The sequence below is a fragment of the Nestor notabilis genome, unplaced genomic scaffold, assembly GCF_000696875.1.
Source record: "Nestor notabilis isolate BGI_N333 unplaced genomic scaffold, ASM69687v1 scaffold2499, whole genome shotgun sequence".
Classification (NCBI taxonomy): Eukaryota; Metazoa; Chordata; class Aves; order Psittaciformes; family Psittacidae; genus Nestor; species Nestor notabilis.
In genome coordinates, this window is record NW_009944842.1 from 48,194 (window position 1) to 72,337 (window position 24,144).

Below are 24,144 nucleotides of genomic sequence, written 5' to 3' on the forward strand. Positions count from 1 at the left end.
AGCAGAGGACTTTGGATCTGGAATGCTTCCACTATAGTGACAACTGGCTTTTAGCTGAAAGTAGATGGAAAAAAACATCAGATGTCCTTAACATGGGAGGAACTACTTCTTGGTAAGTGACAGCTTTCAAATGTTGTTTTCTTATGTAAAAAAACTCCAGCCCTGTCTGGAACTACTGTTCCATAATATCGTAAGGTTCATCATGGCTGGGTGTTGTCTCAAGGAAACGAGTGACATTCTCAAGTACTGACACACTTTCTTTTGGTGATATAGGGTACGGTAAGAGAAATTAGGTTAATTTTGTTTTAAACATATATGCTTATCTGAATGCTAAAGTGTGTTTAGACAATAGTTAATAATCACTAAGCAATGGTAGTTAATAACCACTATACAAGTTAAACTGCAACTGAATAGCAACTAAGATTCTGATTTAATATTGAGCAAGACTGTTAAGTGCTACGAAAATTAGCAAATGAATGGCTAGCTTAAGGGGGAAAAAAGGGGGGTGCTATTTCCTGTTTTGTCATTTATGGGTATTATTCCTGTTAATTAGGTTAAAGCAAAAGTGTGTGTGTGTGTGGGAAATGGGGCTATTTTGCTTCTGTATGTGCTGAAGACTCTTTAAATGTGACAGGATTATTTAAATGTTGAAACATACAGACCAAAAAAATCGTCTGACATTCAGAAATCATGGCTAACGTTTGAATTTTTAAGGTAGCATGAAGAAATGTGTAGTGCTATTTTTGGCTTGTGTGTGAAGTGCTCTTCCTCTTGTGGTTTGTTTTGTTTTGTTTTGTTTTTTTCCTTCTGTGCTCTTTAGATAAACGTAAAGCATCAGCTTCCCCCTTTATCCTCATCACTTGCAGTCTCTTGTTTAACTTGACAACTTTCCATGTTGTTGAACATAGTGATATAAGGTGATACTATGGTAATAATGTGCTTTGTCCCAGAAGGGGTAGTGGAAATGCTACCTATTGGTGCTCTGGTGTCAGTGTGATTCCAGTCTTGTACTCTTATTTTTTTCTAAAATTTGTTTACATAGCTTAACCTCAATATTTATAGCTAAAAGTATCCATTTATTTCAGTAAGAGAGCAGTAGCTAGATGTTTTTTTAGTGGTCTTTTACAGCACCACTAATCACTGGCAACTACAACTCCAAAGAAACATTGCTAAAATCACAAAAATGTCTGTTGGCAGATAGCTCCCTATTTGTGCTTCACTTCCATGTTTTTGTACTTTGTTGCGTTTCTTCATGTAGGAAATTGCCGTACATTGCTGTAACTGTGGGTAAGCTATTGTTAAAAATCATAGTGCATATCAGTCAGTAAGAAAGCCTGTCATTAATTAATGACTTTGAAGATTTAACAACTGAATTGTATCTTTAGTTAAATAGAGGGATATTTTGAATAAGCAGTTTCATTAACATCTCCTTATATGTGGTAAAACCAAGCAACAGAGGCAAACTAATCAGCAAATGTAACAAAACTTGTTTTTCTTGTAAGTTTATTCCCTAGCTTGTTATCTTGAATGTACTGTACTGTGTCTAATAAAAGGCTGGGAAACTTAGACTAATAATTCAGAATTAGCAGATCTTTAGAAGTAGAGAGGAAAATCTTAGAAATAACTTCTAACACTTTATAATGTATTGTTTATTTTAGGCTGTATTGCCACATGAAGTTAAAATCATACAGAAACTTTGAGCTAATGTCACAAGATCCTTTTTAAATTGCATCCAGATGTTTGAAAGAAAAATCTTTTTATTATGTTCAGAAAGCCTGGGAAGTTTTAGATTTTTAATAAAATTAACGTTCAAACAGAAATCTTGCATTTGTATGTAAAACTCAGTAGTATTATCGTTGTTGTTGTTATTACTACTTTAAATGACACTAAAATCCTTTTTGGTGTAGTACATTTTTTTGGAAAATACCTTTGGCTTCCATTGAGTGGGTGGAAAAACAGACTATAGAAACTGATTTAGTTGCAAATTGTATTTGCTAGTCCATACTAAAATATGAAATTAACTTCACTGCTCCATCTGCATTTTCTCCTCCAGTAGATCTATTTCATTTCTTTATCTATATTCTATAAATCTGAACTTTGACATCTTTTGACATTTTAGAGCTTAATCAAGCAAATTAAAATTCTTACAATGTAGGTTTTACTGCAGCTTGGGTGTATAATAAATTTTTGTAGTCTTTTTCTAGCTAACTGCATACATCATCATGGTCTTTCAAACCTCTGTCATTGTCTCCTGTGATATATTTTATAGCATATGCCCTCCTTTCATGCTGTAGTGAGATAATAAAAAAACCACTTTGATAATGAAATCGGGCCCTATAATAGGAATAAGTCTGTTCTCACTCTTTAAAAGTTTTGCTTCTCTGAATTGCTGGTTGTAGCACTGCATTTTAGTTTGGATCACTCTGGTCCTCTGGAGCTGTATTAAATACAGTTAATGCAGAATAGTTATCAGTGGCTTTTTGTTATTATTCTTCTATTAAGGGTTTCCCCAAAGAAATTATTTCATATTTTTATTTCTAATAATTGAGATTTTTCATTGTAATGTCTTAGTCTTTGTGTCCTGTAGATAGCTACAAATTCTTACTGATCTGTGTCATCGCCTTGGCAGGGCGAACTCTGCTGGAAAAGCTCTTCAGCCAGCAGGAAAATGCACCACAAGAAGAAGCAGAAAAACTATGTTCTCGCATTATTGCAATGGGTCTTCTGCTTCCATTCACTGACTGCTTCAGAGAACCATGTAATCAGAGTGCCCAGCAAAGCACACCCACATTTGATGTAAGTACTGAAGAAGTTATCTTTCATCTCTTTCACCAAGCAGGACATGATTTAACAATGGCTCATCGTTCCTGAGAGAATTCTGTTAATCCTTTTGATGAAAATGGCCCTTACAAGAGTGGCCAACTATTTTTGTGAGCGCATGTGTGTACACTTTTCTATCCTAGTAAACATAAATTTCAAAAGGTTCTCCTACAATCCAATTTCTTAACTTATTAAGTCATATCTTAGTCTACTGTACTACCCTTTATCTATTGTTTTCATTATGTCTTTTTATTTGAATCGAAGTGCTCTATTTCAGTCCAATAGTTTCACCAAAACACAAAACTGCATGTCACAAAGCTTTACAGAACTTAAAAGGGATGTCTATGCTAGGTAATTTTTCTCCCCTGAGAAGATTTTTGAAACAACGTTAAAATATTAACTAACCTACTTAATACCTTACTCATAGTTAAAATCATCCTTATTCTACACATTAAGCTGAAGCTTAGTTAGAAATACTCAAAAAATGATTGGCATAGATATGAGAGAATATGAGTTTTTAACTCTTTAAATCTTTCTCATCTTTCCTGAAGAATAATTTAACACAACTGGGGAAGGAAAAATTAGTAGAATAAATTTATTCAATGAATTCTTAAAATAAACAAGTTACCTAGATAACTTAGCTTATCTACAAAATGACTCCATGGTCCCTCTAAAAGGATTCAAACTTTATGTTGTGTTTTTTGGGTGGTTTTTTTTTGTTTGTTTTTTTTTTTTTGGTTTGGTTTGGTTTTCAAGAAACAAATGTTTAAAACATTTTCAAACTGTTCTTTGAAATTAATTAAAAAAATGGAGTGTGACTGTAAAACTGAGGCTATTCAGGCAACCTAAAATCATACACTATCTGAAAGTTTTTATGGTTAAATCTACTCAGTGTTACTGGAAAATACATGTTTTTCTGGTTATTTAAAACAGTCTGACAATGTTTTAGGTGCTCCTGGCTTTACCAAATACTCAGCTAATCTCTTCTTTAGAGTATTGAATACAATATTCCTTTTACAAAAGTTGCTTCTAGCTTATAAACAGATTTTACCAAAGTAGCAGTTTGGAAAGAAGAAGAGGCTCTTTTGTTAACTGGTATACCATGCTTTGTCTGAGTAAGAGAATTAGATTCTAAGTATCTTTCATGGACTATCCAACAGGATGGACTTTCTGAAAATGAGCTGTAGCCTTGCCTAGTGTCATGTGAACTGTGTGTTAAAGGGAGCAATATGAGATATTGCTGGTTTAGCAATAATCTTAATTTGGACTATCAGTAAGAAACAAATGCCCTGTTACTCTTTCTGTGTAAGTCCCCTAAATAGATTGTGCTCTGTAAAACAATGTCAGAAGTGGTGTAAAGCCCTGTGTGTGTGCATGCAACTAGTAGCACATCTGCTTCAAAGGAGCATATATCAGTCTTAAACACTAAGGTCTCAACAACTGAATTTTGCATATCACAGAGGTAAGAGCTGATGCTACTGACTTCGGGAATATGTTTCTGCTTCAGCCTTGGTGACCGCAGTACAGGAACACCTACCTGTTTATTCATTACATGCCTTACAAGGGTGAAAATGTTTAGAACTTGCACTATAAACTCTAGTGGCTGAGAACTTCAAACTGGGCTTCTCCTAGCTGATTTTGCTTCTCAGAGTGAGTAAATAAAATATCTTACAGAAGATAAATGCTAATGGGTATCAAACAATTAACAATTAGTGTGAAAAAACTTATGGTGATGCCGTATATTACTTAAAACAGTACATGTAAGATCTGTGACTTGTCTCCCTTCTTGTTATCTCTCTTCATCTCTGTGCTTTGCTTTTTTACTTTAGATTTTTTTTTTTTTTTTTTTTAACTTCATTTGAACAGGATTCTAATGTTGATCTAACCATTTATTTCAAAGACAGAGGAATCAGACTAGCCTTAAGTAATACTTAGATTTCACCCATCTAGAATTAGGAGATTCATCCTCTTTGACCTTACTCCAAAATTGGGAGCACAGCCAGTCGCATATTCTTCCTTCATCTCTGAGTTCATAAAAAGTGCCTCCAGTTCATGCTGGATTGCCTCCAGTTTGGCTGCAGTCCTTTTCACTCAGCTGAAACTGCAATTAACAAAGCTTCTGTAACCCTATCCTGGTCCCAGCCAGGTTTGTGTGTCCTTCCTCCTACATCTTCTTCTGGTGCTTGCTTGTTCCTTAATGTTACTTATGTGGCTGTTTTGATTTTTGTCTTAGTCTGGTTCTGATAAAGTCTCTTAGGTCACTCCTTTAGTATGCTTTTTTGAAGAATTGCCAACCTGTTTTCATATTTTCCTCTGAAATCCTTCCTTAAATTCCTCCTTTTCCCCTTTTGTGACTGATCCCACATATTTCTGAGCTTTAACTTACGATTTTTTTTTATGTTGGATAAAATCCACAGTTCCTCTTTTCCTTAACTGTGGTCCCACAGACTTTTTTTTTTTTTTTTTGAAGATGTTAGGTTACAGTTTATGAAAATAATTCAGTAAGATTTATTCACTCTATGATCTATTGCTCATGGCTTGAGATGAATATAAACAGATTATTTAAAAGTCCTATTTCCTCACTCTGATCTCCTTTTCTGGATGTCCTCCAGTGAATTAATTTAACATGGCTAATGCTGAACTCTGCTGTCTTGAAATGTTTGCAGTTGTACACTTAGATTATATTCTTGTCATCTTTGTTACTCATGCCTGGTGGTAACCTCTAGTTCTCCCGGTCTTACAGCCATGTATCCAAACCTTTTGGTTTTTTTTCTTGGTTCCACACGAGAGATCTGTTGTTTTTATACGTATCCTGAGATATTCCAGGATTCAGTGTGGGCCTCCGCCTCATCCCATTAAATAACTGTATGCAACCTCACTTTCTTTTCTCATTGGATCCTATTTCTTCCTCTTCCACACTGTCTGACTCCAATTAGGCAATGCATTAAGAGTAAAGACAATTTTCACAGCTCCTAGTTTCTTGGTTAGTATTATAGTGGCTTCTGGAAGACAGTTTAAATTGAATTCTTAGCACTTTTGTTTCTGGTCTATGTTAAGCTTTGTGGATTGTGATGTTTACGTCTTTGTTAGTATACGGTAAACACGAAGAACGAACAAATACCCAATGAAAGCATAAATTTTCAGAGAACTAGCAGCTGTTAGCATATTTATGCTGAGGGTGACATCTGGTTTTCAGAGGTCTATAACTCGGTCAGATTTTTGATAGATTTGATGGTGATTGGAAATGTTCCTGAAGTACATCAGACCTTTTTGTCAAATTTCAAGTCATAGCCCAGAGGATAGAAACTTTAAAGCTGTATTAAGAACTCGTGAGAAAACTTTCATCTTCTATCTTGGTGTGTTTTATCAATTACTTTTTTCCAAACAGATTGTGGCAGATGACCAGAATAAAAGGTTAGTCGAAAAAAGAAAAGTTGAATAAATATTTAGAAATAACAGAAGTAAATAGGGTTGGGATTTTTAAGGTGTTCACTGTTAACAAGCAATGAAAGCTTTCATCATAGTTCTTCCTACCTACTCTTCTTAAAATGTAAAGAACATCTTAAAGAGTAAGTGATTGTAAATGGCAAGTGCATTGTCTAGAAATATGATGCCCTGTTTGCTAGTTTCTCATGTCCTGAAGAGGCTGCTAATTATTGCCTCATGTATGTCATGACTTCTTACTTGTCAGGCTATCTTTACAGCCTTTCATTCTTCAGCTAGCATTTTATAAAAGAAAAAGAGTTTTTAAACATAATTAAAAAAAAAAAAGGCCAAGCAAGAAAATGGGCAAGTTATCAAAAGCTAGATTATCAAAGGCCTATTTAGAAAATGTTCTCTGAAAAATTGTTTGCCTTTTGAATAATTATTGCCTGCTTGTCTTTTAAATTCCTCCCTTTTTAACAGTTGTATTTGCTCAAGAGGACTTCTAAAGTTTCAAGTTAAAAGAAAATATCCTCTGACTGAATGATGTTTAAGAAATTAATGCTTTGTGGAAAAAATCTGTCTGTCCCAAATGAGTATGTCGTGCTATTAAATAATCATATTTCTGTAGCGCATGAGTAGTCCTAAGCTTTTTAGCATGTTAAGTCATTATGTTATCCTATTATAGTAAAATAAACAAAAGGCTGAACTAGTTAAACAGTGCATCTTTGCCAAGAATATAACCACATGCAAGTTTTTCAGCCACCTGTTGAAGGATTACAATTTTCAAGTAGAGATCTCATCTCCTGCTTAGCTCCTCTGTTAATGGTGCACCACAGAAGCTACAAGATGGCCGTCTTTGGAAAGCCACCAGTAACATGTATAAATTATACACTTTTGCATTAGAGTTTAAACTGTTCATACGCCAATAAAAGAGGCTGGCAGTTTCCTATCAGTGCAAGGCAACTTTATTTAGCTTCATCGTGCTATTAAGAAATATTGACCATACCTGCTGTTTGCATTTTATCCATTTTCCACACATTGTGGATATCTGGTCCCTAATTATGACTTCCCATTCCAGATTTTCAGATTTTCCAGTTTACACTGTGCTGTTTTGAGCTATGGGCATTTTTTAAATTTTGTAACAGATTTCTGTTTTGTTTTGTTTTGGTTTTTTTTTTTTTTTTCTGACAAGCTTTCCAAGTAGTTTTGTGTGTTATTTCTGAACATTAGGTTTAAAACATTTAAATACTCTGTGAAAACTTAAATGATTTTGTGATAGAGTCTTTCTGTCATGGTTTTATAAGTTCTTTTGAGAGGAAAACTTAGCATACCTTTGTATCCATACTACATTATTTGTTTGGGGAAGTTAATCTCTACTGCACGCTTAAAGGTCCAACAGCAATTATTTTCATGTTGCACTAACCAGCAATATCTTCTTCCATGTGTCTGAAATGCATACTGAGCTTTCATCTCTGTGGTGTCATTTGATTTGGCTATCTCTCTTGAGATCTTTTTCAGTGCTTTTATTGAATGTTGTTACTGTGCTGACTTACTGCTTTCTTGATTTATAAATTATTTCAGCATATTCTATAATGAAAGAGCTAAAAGGATATCTTGAGTAGTGTCTATTGTGTTATGATGTGATCTTATACATAGGCATGTTTGACAGTTCATGATAGGGACTGTCCCTTGTGTAATTTGTAACTACAATGACTAAGTTATCACCAGTTTCTGAAATAAAGCTTCCACAAGGAAGCAGAGATACAGACAGCAAAAATGGGAACTGCTATAAAAATGCTGTTTTCCTAATATCTCCTGTTCATCTTTGGTGATGCAAATGCTTTTTAAGAAAATGAAGATGCTCCTTTCTCTCTGCTGAGAGGTAGCAGATGGTGGGACTTTGCAGTTCAGATGGAAGATGAGTTAGTAACTTGAAGACTTTACTTAAAGTTACCTTATTTGCACCATTTACACCAGTCTGAAAATTAGTAGTTAAACAGCTTGCAGACTGACTCCTTTCTCAGAAGTCAGAGAGCCAAAACACCATTGATCAGTTTCTAAAGAGCGACTTTCCGAAGATTTGACTTCAGCTAGGAGAACTTCTCTTCCAAATCACAGCACAAATCTGGCAACAATACAGCATTTCTTCAGGCATGCTTGCAATGCTCATGAGTAAAATGTGGAAGACTGAATGTAGTCCATCTTATGAAATTTGTGAGGGCAGTATATTGGGGGCCAGCAGCGAGTAAGACTTTAAAAGTTAACAAGTGAAAACTGTGGAATAGAGCAAAGATTGTTAGTCAGCTGTCTTAATCTTTGTTTGTCATGAAGGTTGCCATAGCAGTTGAGCTTGGCTAAATCAAAGCCTCCATGTATCCTCTTCCTTTTCCGTTGCCGAATCACACTTTGTAACAGTTTGTCTTCTGTGGCAAGCAATTCTGGATATTTCTGAGAGTAGTAAAATGAAAACAGTTGGGTTATCACTGAGCTGAAGGATTCCTGTTACGCTGTTTCCGTACTTCTTTTTTTAAAATTTTAATTGCATATTCATTTCATAGTTGTTACGTCTGGTCCTATGGTCCTCTAGCCTTCTATTTTTCTTTTTTCTTTTTCTTGTTTCTGCTTACTTGTGGTGATGCTACTGTATACACTTTCGACTGGAGTATTTCTATGCAGGATGTTCGTAAGTTTTCATGCTTCTTATTGCAAAGAACATTGCTTACCTGCTTGTTATTCCAAAGAACTGCTTCAAGAGGCATGTACTGATAAAGTTTAAACCACCTGTTTGAAATTTTCGTAGTCATTGTGCCTAGGGTGAAGGCGGTGGTCACCTTATCATCTCAAGAGATCTTTATTTTATGACTTTCTGTATGTTAGTTCACGTAAGAATGACAGGCATATCACCGTGCCTTTTTTCTTACCTTGGAATTGAAAATTACAGTGACAGTTGAATTTGTGTATATCACATGTCTTTTCAAGAGGAAGTTCTTACAGTAGTAATAATTACCTTTCCAAATGGAATAGAGGTGAAAGGAATTTTCTGATGAAACAGATTTTTTCAGAAAATCCAAATTTGTCAGAATGCAAACTCATTGCAGAAATGTGTCAGTATAAATGAAAACAACTCCTGATGGAGAAGCTTCTTGCCTCAGCTTAGAATTTATGGACAGAGTGATGATAAAGAATGAACCATCAGGTGGTCTAAGTAGAATCTGATAACCTAGAGGCCTTGGGATGTGGTCTTCGTAGAGGGTGTGCAAGTTGGATGTGTAAAGAGGCTAGATCTTGAGCTTCTTGTGTTTTATAGAAGACTAGCCACCATTTCTTCTTCTAAGGACAGTTTGTTGTAAGCTCACCAGTTCAACCTATTCAGCTATGTTAAACGTAGAAGCTCTCAGAGAATAGAAAGACCCAGAAAATAACTCTGGAACAGAATGAAAGTAGATGTGGAAATCTGAAATTTAGTTTCTGTATTTCCTTTCCCTATGAGGGCCCTAACTACAGAGCTATTGGCCTCTCATACCCCCAGGATATGATGTTGAATCCTGAGCAAAGTTTGATGGGATTAAGCAAGAGTGTTCTATATTGTTGAGAAGGTTGAAGTCATTTCATGGGGAAAAAAAGGTTTCATGGATTTTTGACACTTAAAGTTTTTTTAAAATTAATGTTGAGACACATCAGTATTCTTAAAAGAAAAAAAAAATCACTCAAGTTAAATCCTGATGCATCAAATTTAGTTAATGAGGATAAAGTGCTACTTCAGCCATGTATTTACAATATTATGGCACACTGGCTGTGAGCACAGATGCCTTCCAAGGCTGAAAAAAAGCAAAAGGTAGTACAAGCTGAGAGCCATGTTTAATCACTGCTCTGTCTGGGGTCTGACAAAGATTTGTTACTGAACTTCTGTTCAAAAAGTAAATCACTTTCTCCATTCTTGACAGTATTGATTTCTTTATTTTAAAAGCTGCTTAAAATAAAGCAGGCTCCTGCTGATAAGAGCATTTTGAGGTAGTCCTGCTCTAATTTCTCAAACTAAAACCTTGCTTGTCCAATTAACTATTTATATACAGTGGGAATATGAAATTGGCTTTCTTTCATTTTAGAGGTTGTATGCTAAGTATATTAGAATGATTAAACTTCCTGAATGAAATAAAAAAAAAAAATTAATTCCTCTGTGAGTTTACCTAGTTCCACCTTAAATGCAGTTATATTTTTTCCTCTCCCTACTCCTCCAGCTCTCTCCATTGGAAGACTATCCACATCCAGACAGATTTGATGAGTAGGCCCATTTATACCTTTCTGTGGACATGCCAATCCTTCTGTTCTCCCCTTTTCTTCATATCTTTGAATGTTTGGGATTCTAGTGAAAAATTGTCCAAGTTTACTATTTGAAAATAAATGCTCTTCAAGAGAGAGAAATTAATACCAATTTTCTCCAGTGTAAGAAAGTTTAGAGGTACTGCTAATGTGCTTCCCCCATCTACTGCTATGCTGAGCTGAAGAGCAGAGGCTAATCATCATAGCAAGCATGCTTCATTACTACTCCTCTTTTCCGATCTCACTGCATGATCTGACTGGTTTTTTTGTTTGTTTGTTTGTTTGGGGTTTTTTTTTGTTTTTTTGTTTCTTGGGTTTTTTCTTTGTTTTGCTTTGGTTTTGTTTTGTTTTTTTTCCCTCGAGAATTGTCAAAATACTTCTGATAAGATGATTTCCCCCCCCCCCCTTTTCGTATTTCTAATTCATGCTTTTGCAACCAGTTTGGGCAGATGTGTACATATTTATTGCTGTTTCAACTTCATCTCTCTTGTAACTCTTTTAAGCGTTTCTCACAATGGTTATTTTTGTCCTTTGAACTGAAAGCAGATAAACAGTTGATTAAAACCTGAAGTGGTGTTGAACTGTGAAGGTCATATTACCTGCGTGTCTCCAGGTGCAATACAGCTGCCAAAGCATAGGTTTAAAGTTGCACATTATATTCCTACAGTGGATACACTAATCTCTGATTTAGTCTGTGGGCCAGGGAACAAACCTGGTGTCTCTGTCTGAAAAAACTGTGACCCCTTTTCTGAAAGCTGAAGGTCCACCAGTATGCCTTTTGATGATTGCTGCAGATCTAGTTCATGGGCCTAGTTCTGGGTCCACGAGCCTCTTTGTGTCATTTGCTATAGGACCTTACTTTCAGTACCTTACAGTATAGTCTTCCATCTTAAAGATTAGCAGGCATATCTTTAGCGCAAACAGTGATGGAATATAATTAATATTTAATCTATTATGTACCTGAATTGTAACACTGTGGTACCCAAGAATGAAAATTTGTCACAAAAAGCCATTCTTTGTGCCTACTGAGAGCTGGCTGGGAAGAGAGTGAGTTAAACTACAGACCTGACTGTGACTCTATTCTACATGCTGGCATCTCTAAGTGGTAAAATGTCTATTGATTAGATACCATCAGATCCTGCAGGCACTTTGCCTCGCCCATGTTCAAATGCTCTGCAGTTTTAAGAACCAGTGGAAAGTGCTGTGTAAGGATGTGTGGAAACAAGAATTCTTCTTGACATCATGTTTAGTGCACTGGACTCGGACAGCTTTGAGCTTTCAATGTCAGCCGAGAAATGAGTCCGAATAAATAAAACTGGGAACATTCATTGCAAGAAGATTATATATATACTTATCTTTTTCCTCAAAAGAAGTGCTTAGTGGAGTCTAAGCAAGATGAAATAGAAATTACAGATGTATTCAAAGCTTGATCACGGTAAGAGAATTAACTGGCTGTACTTAAAACTATATCTAGTAAAATTTTCCTCTGAAAAGAGTAAAGGAGAAAAAGTTGGATGTGGAAATCCAGGTTTGTGGATGCTTGTGTTGTAATTAATAATAAAAGAAAATCTAGATTTTATTTGGATTATTCTGTTTATTATGTTTGAATAGTACTTCAACATCATAAAATTGGTTGCATATATATTTTTTCAAAATATTCTAATAACCATGCACATTTATGGCATTATCAGATTTGGAAAAGGAGAAATGAGGTGGGTTAGTATATTAAATGGCAAAAAGCTAAAGACAAAAGGTAAAGAGGATTAGATTTTGGACAGTAGCTTGAGTGAGTAAGAATTAGGACATTCAAATGATTCATCTCTTTTAAAGGGCATGAAAGTGGAGACAGGGTTAATCTTTTCCCATTTCAAGTGTAGTTTATGGACTATCAACTTGATGTCCAGACCTTTAGAATACCTTTGTGTCATGTTGACTTTTCAAATTTTAAATTATGTTTATAAATTTGCATGTAATCTAAATGTAGCTGTTGTTAAATACCTTGTGCATTCTGATTGTAGTGCCAGTCCCTTGCAGGTTGACATTTACCTCTGTAAATTTCTATTACATTATCCTTCTCCATGAATGAAAAGAATCCCAAAACAAAAAAACAACATAAACAAAAAGCTGCTGTCTTTTATACACACAAACAAAGCTCCCATGCTGGGTTAGGAGTCAATTATGAAGTTGCGTGATGTCTTAATATATATGTGTACATAGTTTATATGCTGTAAATTCTATAATAGGTACTTCATATTTTATTATCTTCATAATGCATTCCATCTGTACAATAATTCTGAGACATACATCCTAGTCCATGTAGGTTAGTCATACTTCAAAATTTGCTATTAAATGATTGTACTATCTTTCAAGAACTGGAATGGGGAAATATTGTGTCCAGGAACAGTTTAACTGTTTGTCTTCCTCATTCATGCTGTGTCAGTATTATCTACAGTCTGTTGTTTTCTGGTTTATTGCCCTACAACCCTATGTGTAACCCCAGCTAACCCTCTGTACAGCTTGTTTTTTTCTGTTTTCTCTGAACTGTGTAAGGTAGTACGAGTATGCAAAAAAAATTGTTTTGTGTTTGCCTTGAGGACTTTTTTGAATCTTAAATTCCTCAGTGTTTTTGAGATTTGGATGGTGCAGAAACAAGACTATCAACAAAATCCATCACTTTTTCATTACAGTATGCATAGGTATGTCTCTTCCTTTTACTCCCACAGTACTGGAAATTAGGCAGAAACAAGAAACAAAAATGTCCTCTAAAACACTGGAGTTGGACAAAGGGAAAGTACTAAGTAACTAAAAGAACTGCATTAATTAAACCTGTTTGGATGTTCAAATACAATAGCATATTAATGGGAAAAGGATAGGCTTTTCAAGAAACACAGAGTTCCAGGTTGTGTAAAGAACCTGATGTGATTTTGTACTAAGCTTTTTATCCGTTTATTTTTAACTTCATTTAGGGTCTGTGTATGTGGATGATTTTTTACCACATTTTTCATGCTAGAAAGATCTAATGAGTTTCCTTTGACCCTGACTGATTGAGACACCCTCAGTAAACCAAAACTTTTTACATTATAACCAGCATTTGTCTGTTCTTACAACATTGCTCTCAGTAGACTATTATCACTCTTATCACAACTTATTTTTAGGCAAGTAAAACCTTAGCCACATGGAATACCGATTATCCGCAAAGTGTTAAATTATCTTGTTCTTTTCCCTGGATATCTCTTCCATGCTTATTATCTTTGTAAGTAGATACTACTGAATGATAACACTGTATTTTCATCCTGTGACTTGATTCCCCCCCCCCAGTTCTGTACTACAGTATTTGCACTACAGTATTTGCATATTTCCAGATCACTTACTAGATTTCTCATGCTGTGATTGATCTCTCTGGAGTTTACAGTATTATAAACATATAATCAGAAGGTGTGCATGTTGATGCATACTAGGCGTCGCAAGAATAACTGCTTGAATTATGGTCAATTTCTTTTGGCTTACAACATAAGTTTGCCCTACTTTTCATCAGACAATGTGGGTGTCTTCTACTTTTAAGAAGTGAATCAAACTCAAAGTATTGAGTAATAAGGATATAATCTGATTTATCCAGTGGGTTTAGAATACTTTTAGCTGTTGGGCTGTTTTGTTGTGGGCTGTTTTTTTTGTTTGGTTGGTTTTTGTTTTGTTTTGTTTTTTAAATTTCATTCCAAAAGTAAACCCATCTTTTTAGTCACCTTTCTATGAATATGGAAACATAAATGACAAAACCAGGGTGGGGGTGGCAAAAAATAAGTCTCAGTTTAATTTATGCTGAAGTAATTCTGTTTCTTTACTTTGCTTGTGCATTCAGTGTAAAAAGATTACATAGTGTGTGGACTGAAATGTTTTTCTCTAACCTTAAGAACTATATAAGCTAGCTATATGTAAAGAAGTATAGTCATAGAATCAAGTAGGTTGGAAAAGACCTCTAAGGTCATCAAGTCTGACCTGTTATTTCTCTAAGGGAAGAAGCAAAGAGTTCCTTATGCTCAGAAATGTTCTGAACTGTATTCTAGCATCTCATTGTGCTGTAGAGAGCTAAAAGATTATATTTCCTATTGTTAATAGAGATCATTCCAGACTGAAAAGTCTTTTTAATATACATTTATATTATGTCTTTATCAGGAGATGAAGATCATAACAAGAAGTGTGTCTTCATATATATAGTGGATATTTTTGTTGGAAACAAAAACTTAGATATTTTGAGCTTGCCTTTCTATATGAACTTCTCAAATTTTTGGTGTTGTTTGGTTTTTCTGTGTTTCTTTTTTTTTTGTTGTTGTCTTTTTTTTTGTGTGTGTGTTGTTTTTGTTTTGTTTTGTTTTGTTTTTTTTTTAAACCACCACAGCAAGACCAGCTTTATACTTGGGCTGCAGTTAGTCAACCCACACATTCATCAGATTACATTGAAGGAAGCTTTCCAAGGAGAATTCCATCTGTGTGGCCCCCACCCAAACCTCCAGATGAAGAACAAAGAATCAATATTACGGAAGAAGGTATAGTTCTTGGACACAGATAACATATATACGTATGGCATGGGGGGAGCTGCTTTCTTTTAAAATCCAAGATATACGCTTAATATCTTAACTTCTAACAAATACCTGATTTTTGAGCTATTGGATTAGCATCAGAAATAATGTTAGTTAATATGAATCTAATAGAAAATATTCACCAAAAATGAATGCTTTTGTTAACAACCAAGATGTGCACCTGCATCTGCTGACTAATGGTTTTCACCAGGTGTCGTGACCTTTGCCCTTTTCCAGTTTACATTCCTTCAGAGCCATGAAATATGGGTAATTTTCTCTTCTTAAAAATATGGAAAACTTCAGAAGGCCACTGGTGGTGTACTGAAAGTTATTAGACTGGTGTAAAGTATTCCTTTGTGAATTCAGCAGTCACCTGCTGACAGAGAGGTAGGAAAAGTGTATCTGAAGAAAAAGATTGAGGTCTTGTTTGCAAAGTCAGTGTATCTTAAAATCTGTGAGGTTACTCTGTCAGCCAAATTTCAGAAATCTTCTGCATACTTATAAAAACTTTATTTAAGCTGAGAATTAAAAAAAAAACCAACAAAACCAACCAAACAAAAAACCTTCTTACTAACAAAGAAATTTAGAAAAGAATTTCTAACTTGTTTTCTGTTAGGAGTGTTGATGGGCAAATACCATAGGTTCTTGGAGGCTTAGCTTTGCATTAGTTAGTATTCAATGGCTCTCAACACTTTTAGGCTGCATTCATTCCCATGATATCCATGGAGAGCCGCAGGGTATTCTCAAATTTTCCATTTCCTACCACTCCTTTTTTCCTTGCTCAGATTTGAAGAATTAAGTCATTATTTCAGCAGATCTCTTTGTATTGCCTGTAGGCTTTGGGTGGAGTTAAATTCAGATTTACTTCTCTTTGGGACTTTTCTACCACTTCCTCTGGAACACAAGCAAAGTATTCCTTGGATGGACACCATTTATCATGGCAACACTTCTCTTTTACTGGTGTCATTTATTCCAGTCTTCACAAGCAAAATAAATGATGCCAACAAAAATGCAATACTGCTATATTATTCTGTTTATGCTGTGGCTTTTACCAAAGCAGTTCTATTAGAGGTCAAGAAAACATTTCTGCATCCACCTCATTGATTCAATTGAGAGTGTAGAAAGGTGCATTCCTGGATTGTTGGGCTTGTCTAGTTTTTGGCTAATGATTTACTGTTTTATGCTGTATTCAGTTAAAGACCTGTCATGTGCTAATACAATTCATTGCCATGCATCCTTAGAGGATGGGTTGTGTTTCTCAACTTGGAGAGTTAGCTAATGGATGTGCAATCAGAGTATTTATGAGCATGCTCTGCATGGGAAAAACAAAGGGTGAATGTTTTATTATTTTACTTTGAGGCTTAGCCCAGCAAAGGCTCATGTAAGTCGCTAACAAGAGTTTTATTGCTCTAAAATGTAGAAGAATATTAATTACATAAACCAATTTGAAATGTAAAGATTTTTACTATTTTAACTAATTCAAAGAGTATTTCTCCCAAAAGTATAATACTAATAATTTAACAATATATTTATTTTATACATGGTGTGTTTCCATCCTGTGTTGTTCTATTTAGTGTTATTCCTACACAGATGTAATGTGTGCAGTACTTGTCTCTTCCTTATCTCAGCCACTGCCCTCAAAACATGCAAAAATACTAAGAAAATAGAATTAGTAGTAAAATGGAAAATTATGTACCATGATTATTTCTAAATGAAACATAAATAGTTCCAAAAATTCACTTGAGGTGCTGATATTTAGAAATAGTATTGAAATTTTGGTTTTTGGTATGAATTTGTAGTGCAGGGCATGGAGGGATAAGGAAAAATTATAACTGTTCTGAATAAAATTCAGGTAGATAAATAACCTAACTTTTCTTTGGGGGGTTGTTTGCATGCTTGCCATGTGGAAGAATCTGGAGGTGAGTTTCATGCAAAGCCTGAAGGATAAACACTTTCCCCAAGATTTTTAACTAAATTATTTTATGTATATGCATGTTTGAAAGATGGAGGTGTCAAGCATATTTAAAAACTTTAAATTAGTCTGTGTAGAGTAGCTCTATTTCTCATTATATATAATTATTGTTTTATGGATTAAACAGATACAATATTAACATTAGAGACAACAGTTCATAAACAAAAGCATCCATTTTAGACAAAATATTGATCTGGAGAGGAATGTAATGGGATTTTTTCAGAGTGAGAGTATTTATTTTCGTTATACAAACTGTTAACAGGACGACAATACTAGGCCTTCAAGTTTTAAGTAAGGCAAAAGAAAATTCTTCAAGGTCTTAGGTAATTGTTCCTAAATCAGCAAAGTAGTTAATCATCTATATAATATGGTATATGTTAAATAGTTTTGCTGTGTGCTCTGCATCATTTGGAGCATTGCTGGATGCGAGGAAAGGGCTGGTGTGGTTATGGGTTTTTAGGGAGTTTTTTTTGGTCAGGTTGATGGTTTAGTTTTGTGGGTGTGATATTTTTAATTTTTTTTTTAGTTTGTTTCAGATTTTTTATGTTGGGGTTTGGTTTTGTGGGGTTTTTTTGTGGGTTTTTGTTGTGTTTTTTTGTTTGTTTTTGTTTTGTTTTGTTGTTTTGTTTTTTTTTTAGGTTGGCCATTTATTAGAAAACTGAAGTTTGGAAATACTTAATAATAATTTGGGTTCGAGTCAAAAGATGCTTATGCCAAAATCACTCTTCAATTCCAGATTCAGAAAAGATTTTGGACAAAATGAATCAGTATCACCAAAAAAAATCAATGCGTATGCCACCGATTTTTCCATCTGAATACCAAAATCTGTTCCTGTTGCTTTTTACAGTATTTAACTTTACCACTCTCACACTGCAGCACATTGCCTGATTCTAAGCACAAGACAGTATTTGAAATTCAGCTGTTTTAATGTTTTGCTGATGATGCTTTTCCACTTAACATCTAGGAAAAGGCAACTTGCAGGCACTAGAGCCCAGTCATCCTGTCTCCCATGTGACTGTCTTAACTGCCAGGGCAGAGACTCAAAGATTTTACAGCTTCTCCTGCCAAATGAAACAGTTCCAACACACTAAATCTCTGTGCGGGTTTACACCCTGAAATCAAAGTTACATCTCTTTAACAAAACTGGGCTTGTCCAGATGTTTATTTCCTTTGTTTTATGAAAAATGAAGGAAAAAAAAATATGTTTTAGGTTAAAGGGAAGGTTTCATTCATCATATTCATTGTATAGCATTTTTTCCCATTCCTTAGCTTGTTTTGTTTGTGTTGTGTATGTGGTGTGCGGTTTGCTTTAGTTTTTTGGTGGGTTTTTTGTTTGTTTTTTTTTTTTAGTTAAGAAAGATAAACCCCTGTTAGTTTCCTGCAAATAGATTGTATTTGGTGAATTTTGGCAAACTAACCTTAAAATTATCTGCTCGTATCATCCTGAACTCAGCTTATATTTAGAAAACTTTTTAGAACAAAGCCTCTGTAAGGTCAAAATAAGATAGACAATTCTCTCAAATTGTTAAATATTGACAAATTTATAGGAACAGTTTGTTCCTATTTTTTAAAGAACTTTTGAGTAAAGGAGGTAGTTTGTTTCAATTTGCATAATAGGAAACGTTACTTTCCAAGTCGTGTCTGTACATGTCTTGTCTAGCACTAGAACATTAGCAATGAAGAAAATCTGGTGTAAGCAAGGATCAAATTCACCTTAAAGTGTCTCTCAACCATGGAAAAATTTAAAGTCATGTACACGGGCCGTGGGGCGATCACCAATGCCCAAATACTAATGAAATTTTTCTAGCTTTTCAGATCAATTGATGTAGGGTTAGCCAACAGTGTTCTCTTCCAGATAATTTGTAAAAAGAATATCTCACACCTGCTTAGTTTAAAAATATTGAGACTCTTCCTTTCCTTCAGAAGAGACATTAATAGCTTTTACCAGAAAATCATCATTCACTGTTTCTGTGGGGTTCTGCTTGCAATAAGGAGCAAGTGTCCAATTCATTAGTAGCACCATGAATTTTCTTCAGTAAATGGACTTACATGAAAGTTAGCCACAAGGCATGATTTAACCATACTAAAAACTTGTCAAAGTGAGAGACAATGAGTTATTTCCTGTTAATGACAGCCTACCCTCACCCAGCTTTTTATGACTGGGTAAAATTCTGTCAGATGAGAATTGAAATGCTGTTTTAGTAAATAATTAAAAAAAGTAAAAAAGGTTGAAGACTGTTAATTTTCAAGGGGTAGACTTGCAGTGTAACTGCCACTGGCAATGAAACTTCCCCCTTGTATGTCTCGCCTTTCAGCATCTGGGATTATCAGAATGCTGTGAGGAGGCCAAAAGTCTAGGAAACCTGAATGCGGAGGTTCTGGACCACAACAGTTTCATTATTCCTGCAAATGGTCAACAGATTTGCCTGCTGTTTAGTGTTGCCCTTGAAAGGTATAAGAAGGATGCGAGATGCACATGTTCTCTGGGCAGGTATAGGAAAAATACTTCTGTTTTGTCCTGTGTAAATAATTAGGTTATGAGCAGTTAAAGTGGTATCATTAACAGTAGCTACTAAGCTGATTAGAGATCTTCACACTGTTTAGCTCCTGGCATGGCTTTTTCTCTCTCTCTCTTTTTTTACCCTTCTCCTGCCCCCTTCACTCCCTGCCGTTATCTCCTACCAGGCAAGGAACCTGAGGCACAGAGATGTTCTTTAAAGTCAGAAAACAAATCTGTTGAACAGTCAGCCAGAGCTTTTAATTCAAGTTCTGTACTTTAATTACAAGGCTCTTCCTCCTAAATAAATTAAAAATAAGTCTTTGCTATTCTTTGTAATGGCTTACTGAAAGACTTGAGGGTCCTGAATGTTTATTGGGTTGCTACATGCTTGTGTCATTTCCAGCATAACCAAACCAGCAGCCAACCAAAATACAGCACTGTAGAAACAATGCAGGAATGTACAGGGCATGTCTCACTGAAATAAATATTAGCACAATCAAGGTTTTGATGTAATTTATTTTGTGTTTAGGTTTGGTTTAAATTGAAATGTTTTTATGAAAACAGAGATCTCAAAGACTAGTGTTTGTAGAATAATTGTTATCCAGGGCTTAAAATAAGCCAGGGAATCTAGTTATGGAGTAGAGGAGATTTCTTACGTTCAGATGCTCATGTTCTAGGTAAAATGTGCAGATAAAAGCTCTTAAACCCACTGGCATTATATCTTTCATTGTCACAGTGATAGCTGCAGATCTGTAGTTCTAGTTAAAATCCTCATTCTAGGACAAATAATTTTATTTCTCCATTTAAAGACAGTCATTAAGTCAACGAAAGCATAGATATTCATTAGGAGGCTCCTCAGTTCTTCCAAAGTAGAAAATAATCGAAGAAGATACAACTAGAATGAAGTACTGCTGTTTCATTTTCCAATGTAAATGAGTAATGTGGTCAAAATTCCAAAAGTCACATTAATGCTGGTTCTTTGCCCAAAAGAGAGGGTGTGGAATTCAGTACAAAGGTGAAGAATTAGTTTTGTATCCTCAGTTTGAATATCCCCCATTCTGGGAAGCTCTGACTTAGACAATAAGCGTGTTGTCTTAATCTGTTATCCCTTTGTAAGGCTGGGATGTTGTAGACAGCAAATAATAAAGCTAGGATGAAATTGAGATTTCTCAAAATATATTTGCAATAGTAAGGCCTGTTTTGTTCAAGCATATTTTTTAAAATATGAGTTTAGATCTGTATCACTATCTGCCTCATTACAGACATTCAAGTTTTGATGGCAGGGCAGAAAAGGGCCATTGGAAGATATGAAAAAGACAATTCTGCTCATGAATTCTTTTGGCCTTTTGCGAACAGACACAATCCACAGACCTTAAGGACAGAAATACTTCTTGGTGAGATTGGATGAGAAGAACAAGCATGAGAACCTTCCCTTGACCTTCTGTGGAATGTGCATGATAGAGACATAAATAAATATTTTTCTTTAAATCAGAAATTTTGGCAATCAGAATGGACTTCTTTCAAATTTAAGTTGATAGCATTTAATGTTGACTCATAATACATACGTTGCAAATTGAGATCAGATATAACTTTATGCATATAAGCCATTAGGTTAATTTTAGATTGATAATTCGGAGAGTAGGACAATTAACATTGGTTTTTTAACTCTACCCCCTATTCATGAAATTCTTAATGTGTATTTCAAAAGATGAATGATTTATATATATAACTTTTTAAATCTGTATCTTCTTTTCAAATTCAGAGTTGAAATCTGCTGGCCTAGAAACTGAGAAACAATGCGTAGATGATGTTCAGCGGGTACAGGTAAGAGTCTAACAGAAGTGTTTTGTCTATCATTTTATAAAAAGACCAGAAAAGCAGTACTTCAGACTTTTTTGCAATAGTTTTGTGTACTGAATGTTCTGAGTACAAGTATTCAGAAGTGTGGGTTTGATTCTAAATTTTTATTTCAAAATACTTATACACTCCATAGTGTACCTATGTACAGAGATTTAAGGTTCTTGCGGCCTAAGGTGTTTCTTACTAGATGTTATTTCTCACTCAGAAGTAAGTTAGCACTTGGTTCTGGAAGTCTGACAACATTACTAAGGAATGGTTGTAGATGATATGGTTGTATTAGTTAATCTGCAAATGTTCATTTGAATAATAGAGGCAGAGATTTTTTTCTGTTTCTCCACTGAAGCTCATAGCAGCGGTAGTAGGAGAACAGATTTAGGGTGCTGTGCTTGACTTCAAAAGGCAATAATGCAGTACTGGAACAGTGGAGACCTAGTCTGGGTTGGACTTGTTCAACATAAACATGATCCTTTTTTCACCATTCATGCTATATTATTCCTCATTAAATGTGGTGTAGTTTGATGGAGTTGGGGAACTTCACATTATGTTTCCTCAAAAGGCTAGCTTATTTTCTTTGAAAGCTCTCCAAACACGGGTACCAAATTTATCTTGCTAGTGAAAAAGACTGTTCAATTTTTCTGGAAGTCATGAAGAGGAAGGCAAAGTCCTGGTTTCCTTAAATCTTGGTTTGGAATAAGGAATGCCAAAAAGCTCTTCTTTTTTTTTTTTTTTTTTTTAAATTATCCTTCTTTTCTTTTCCTTTTCTTCTTGGTGCAGTTTGGTTTTTGTGGGTTTGCTTTATTTGTTTTTTCTTTTTGTTAATGAGTGGATGGGTCAAGCATAACTACATTGAGCAGCGTTTGTGAAAATGGTCAGTGATTTGCTTTTGAGGGAAAAAATAAGGAATGCCTAGTGAAATGTATGCTACTGATCTTTATACTCACAAGTTTAACCCACGTTCAGTCAAGCATTTCATGAGGATGAGTGGGGAGAATATGTTTATTATCTTTATGTCTCTTGTCTTGCCAAACAACATTAAAGAAGTTCTTGTCAGGTACTTGAATTCTTTCACCACCATAATTAAGAACATCTATAAACTAGAGCCCATTAATTAAAATATAACAGAATTATTCTACCTTGCAATATCTTAAGTTTAAACTAAAATATATTTGTCCCATGCTATTTCTATATTTCAGTTACCCAGGTTTCAGTAGCAATGCTTTCTAGTATTTCTTGTGAAAAAGAACTTTTTCCTGTACTTCCAGAAAGGTATTACATATAAGGGCTATATTTAATCTGTCTCTGGGATTTTATTTCATTGCAAGAAACAATCTATATAAAAGATTTTTTTTAAATTAGAAGTGTAATTAATGGAAAAAGTTTCATGACTGCTTAGGTACTTTACCTAAGAAAAACCTGATTCTTTTGCTATGAGAATGAAGTTTCATCAGCAGCACTAAAGTGCTCTTTGGTAGCATGAACAAAAATTTACTTCAGGTTGGGGGTTTTTGGTTATTTTTAAAATTAGCCTATTATGTTGTTCAATTACTGAATTACATTTGCTACTGTTGTTAGACATCCCCATTCCTCTTGCTTGGTGTTGATGTCTTATGACAGTAATGTGAACTTCTTCCACTCTATACTATTCTTCATCAGTGAAGAACAGAACTATTTTGAATGCATGATGACCTCACTTGCAGAAAATAATCTCAAATTTTTGCTATGTCATCATCATTCTGTTTTATTTTGAAAGTCAGAGTGGAAGTTAGTTAATTTAAGGAACTGTACGTTGATAAGTATTTTCATGTATTTAAATTCTGTACAGTCCCAAACAGTTGAGTGTATTCTAGCTATCTGTCTATATCAATCCTTACAATCTACCAACCAAACACATAGAACGTAGAAGGTTCACACTAACTTTTTCCATCATGTTTGTAGATTAGTCATTTACTGCAGTCAGATCATTCTTGGTGTTATTTGTACTTTAGAAAAAGTGATGAAATACTATGAATTGTTTCTATTAGACATCTAGCCTCTTTTATTCTTTGTCTAGTTTGTCCATAGTTTTTCTTTCTGAAGAAAGCAAGCATTAGGTGAAGTTAGCCTAGTAGGTAATTTTTCTTCGCTTCTGATACATGGCAACGAAAAGAGCCCTAGCATAAAATTTGAAACTCATCAACTAACTCTACTTACACAGTTCGTCCCTCTTCCTTCCCCAGTAAAAGACATTTTCCGCATGCTATTAAAATAATTGGAGATGGTCAATATTGACGTAGAAACAAGCATAAATGTTACACGTTACTGACAATCTATCTCACTTATGATAAACAGTTAACTAAAAGATTCAGAATAATTCTAAATTAAAAGCAGAAGTAACACACTCACTTAGAAGGTTGGATTCTACACTTTCTTCCCACTGGAAGGGGCTATTTTATCCTCTTCATTTTCTTACCTTTACAATGTTAGACATAACCTTCCTATTTTGCAGTATAATTTCCTAAAGTTTTTAGGACTGCTTTTTTGAGTCCCAAATAGCTGATTTTTTTAAATTAACAATGAAAATAATGAGGTCTTGGGTGTGTGCTTGCTTTTAGTGCAGGAATTGGTAAGCAGAGCAAAAATGATAAACAGTGGCAGCCATTTCAAGTCCTGGTTTTAAAACACCAAAATATCTG

The 24,144-nt window shown here is 34.8% G+C and overlaps 1 protein-coding gene across 1 annotated transcript in view; it reads left to right on the forward strand.

Annotated features, from left to right (window-relative positions):
• The window catches only part of FMN2 (formin 2), a gene marked incomplete at its 3' end in the record, with an annotated part of 56,271 nt that overhangs the window by 15,587 nt on the left and 16,540 nt on the right, over positions 1 to 24,144 (forward strand). The window contains exons 2-4 of the mRNA XM_010022585.1: positions 2,630 to 2,796; positions 14,960 to 15,107; positions 21,375 to 21,430. Coding sequence (XP_010020887.1) covers positions 2,630 to 2,796; positions 14,960 to 15,107; positions 21,375 to 21,430 — 371 coding nt within the window. The remainder of the gene's footprint in view (positions 1 to 2,629; positions 2,797 to 14,959; positions 15,108 to 21,374; positions 21,431 to 24,144) is intronic.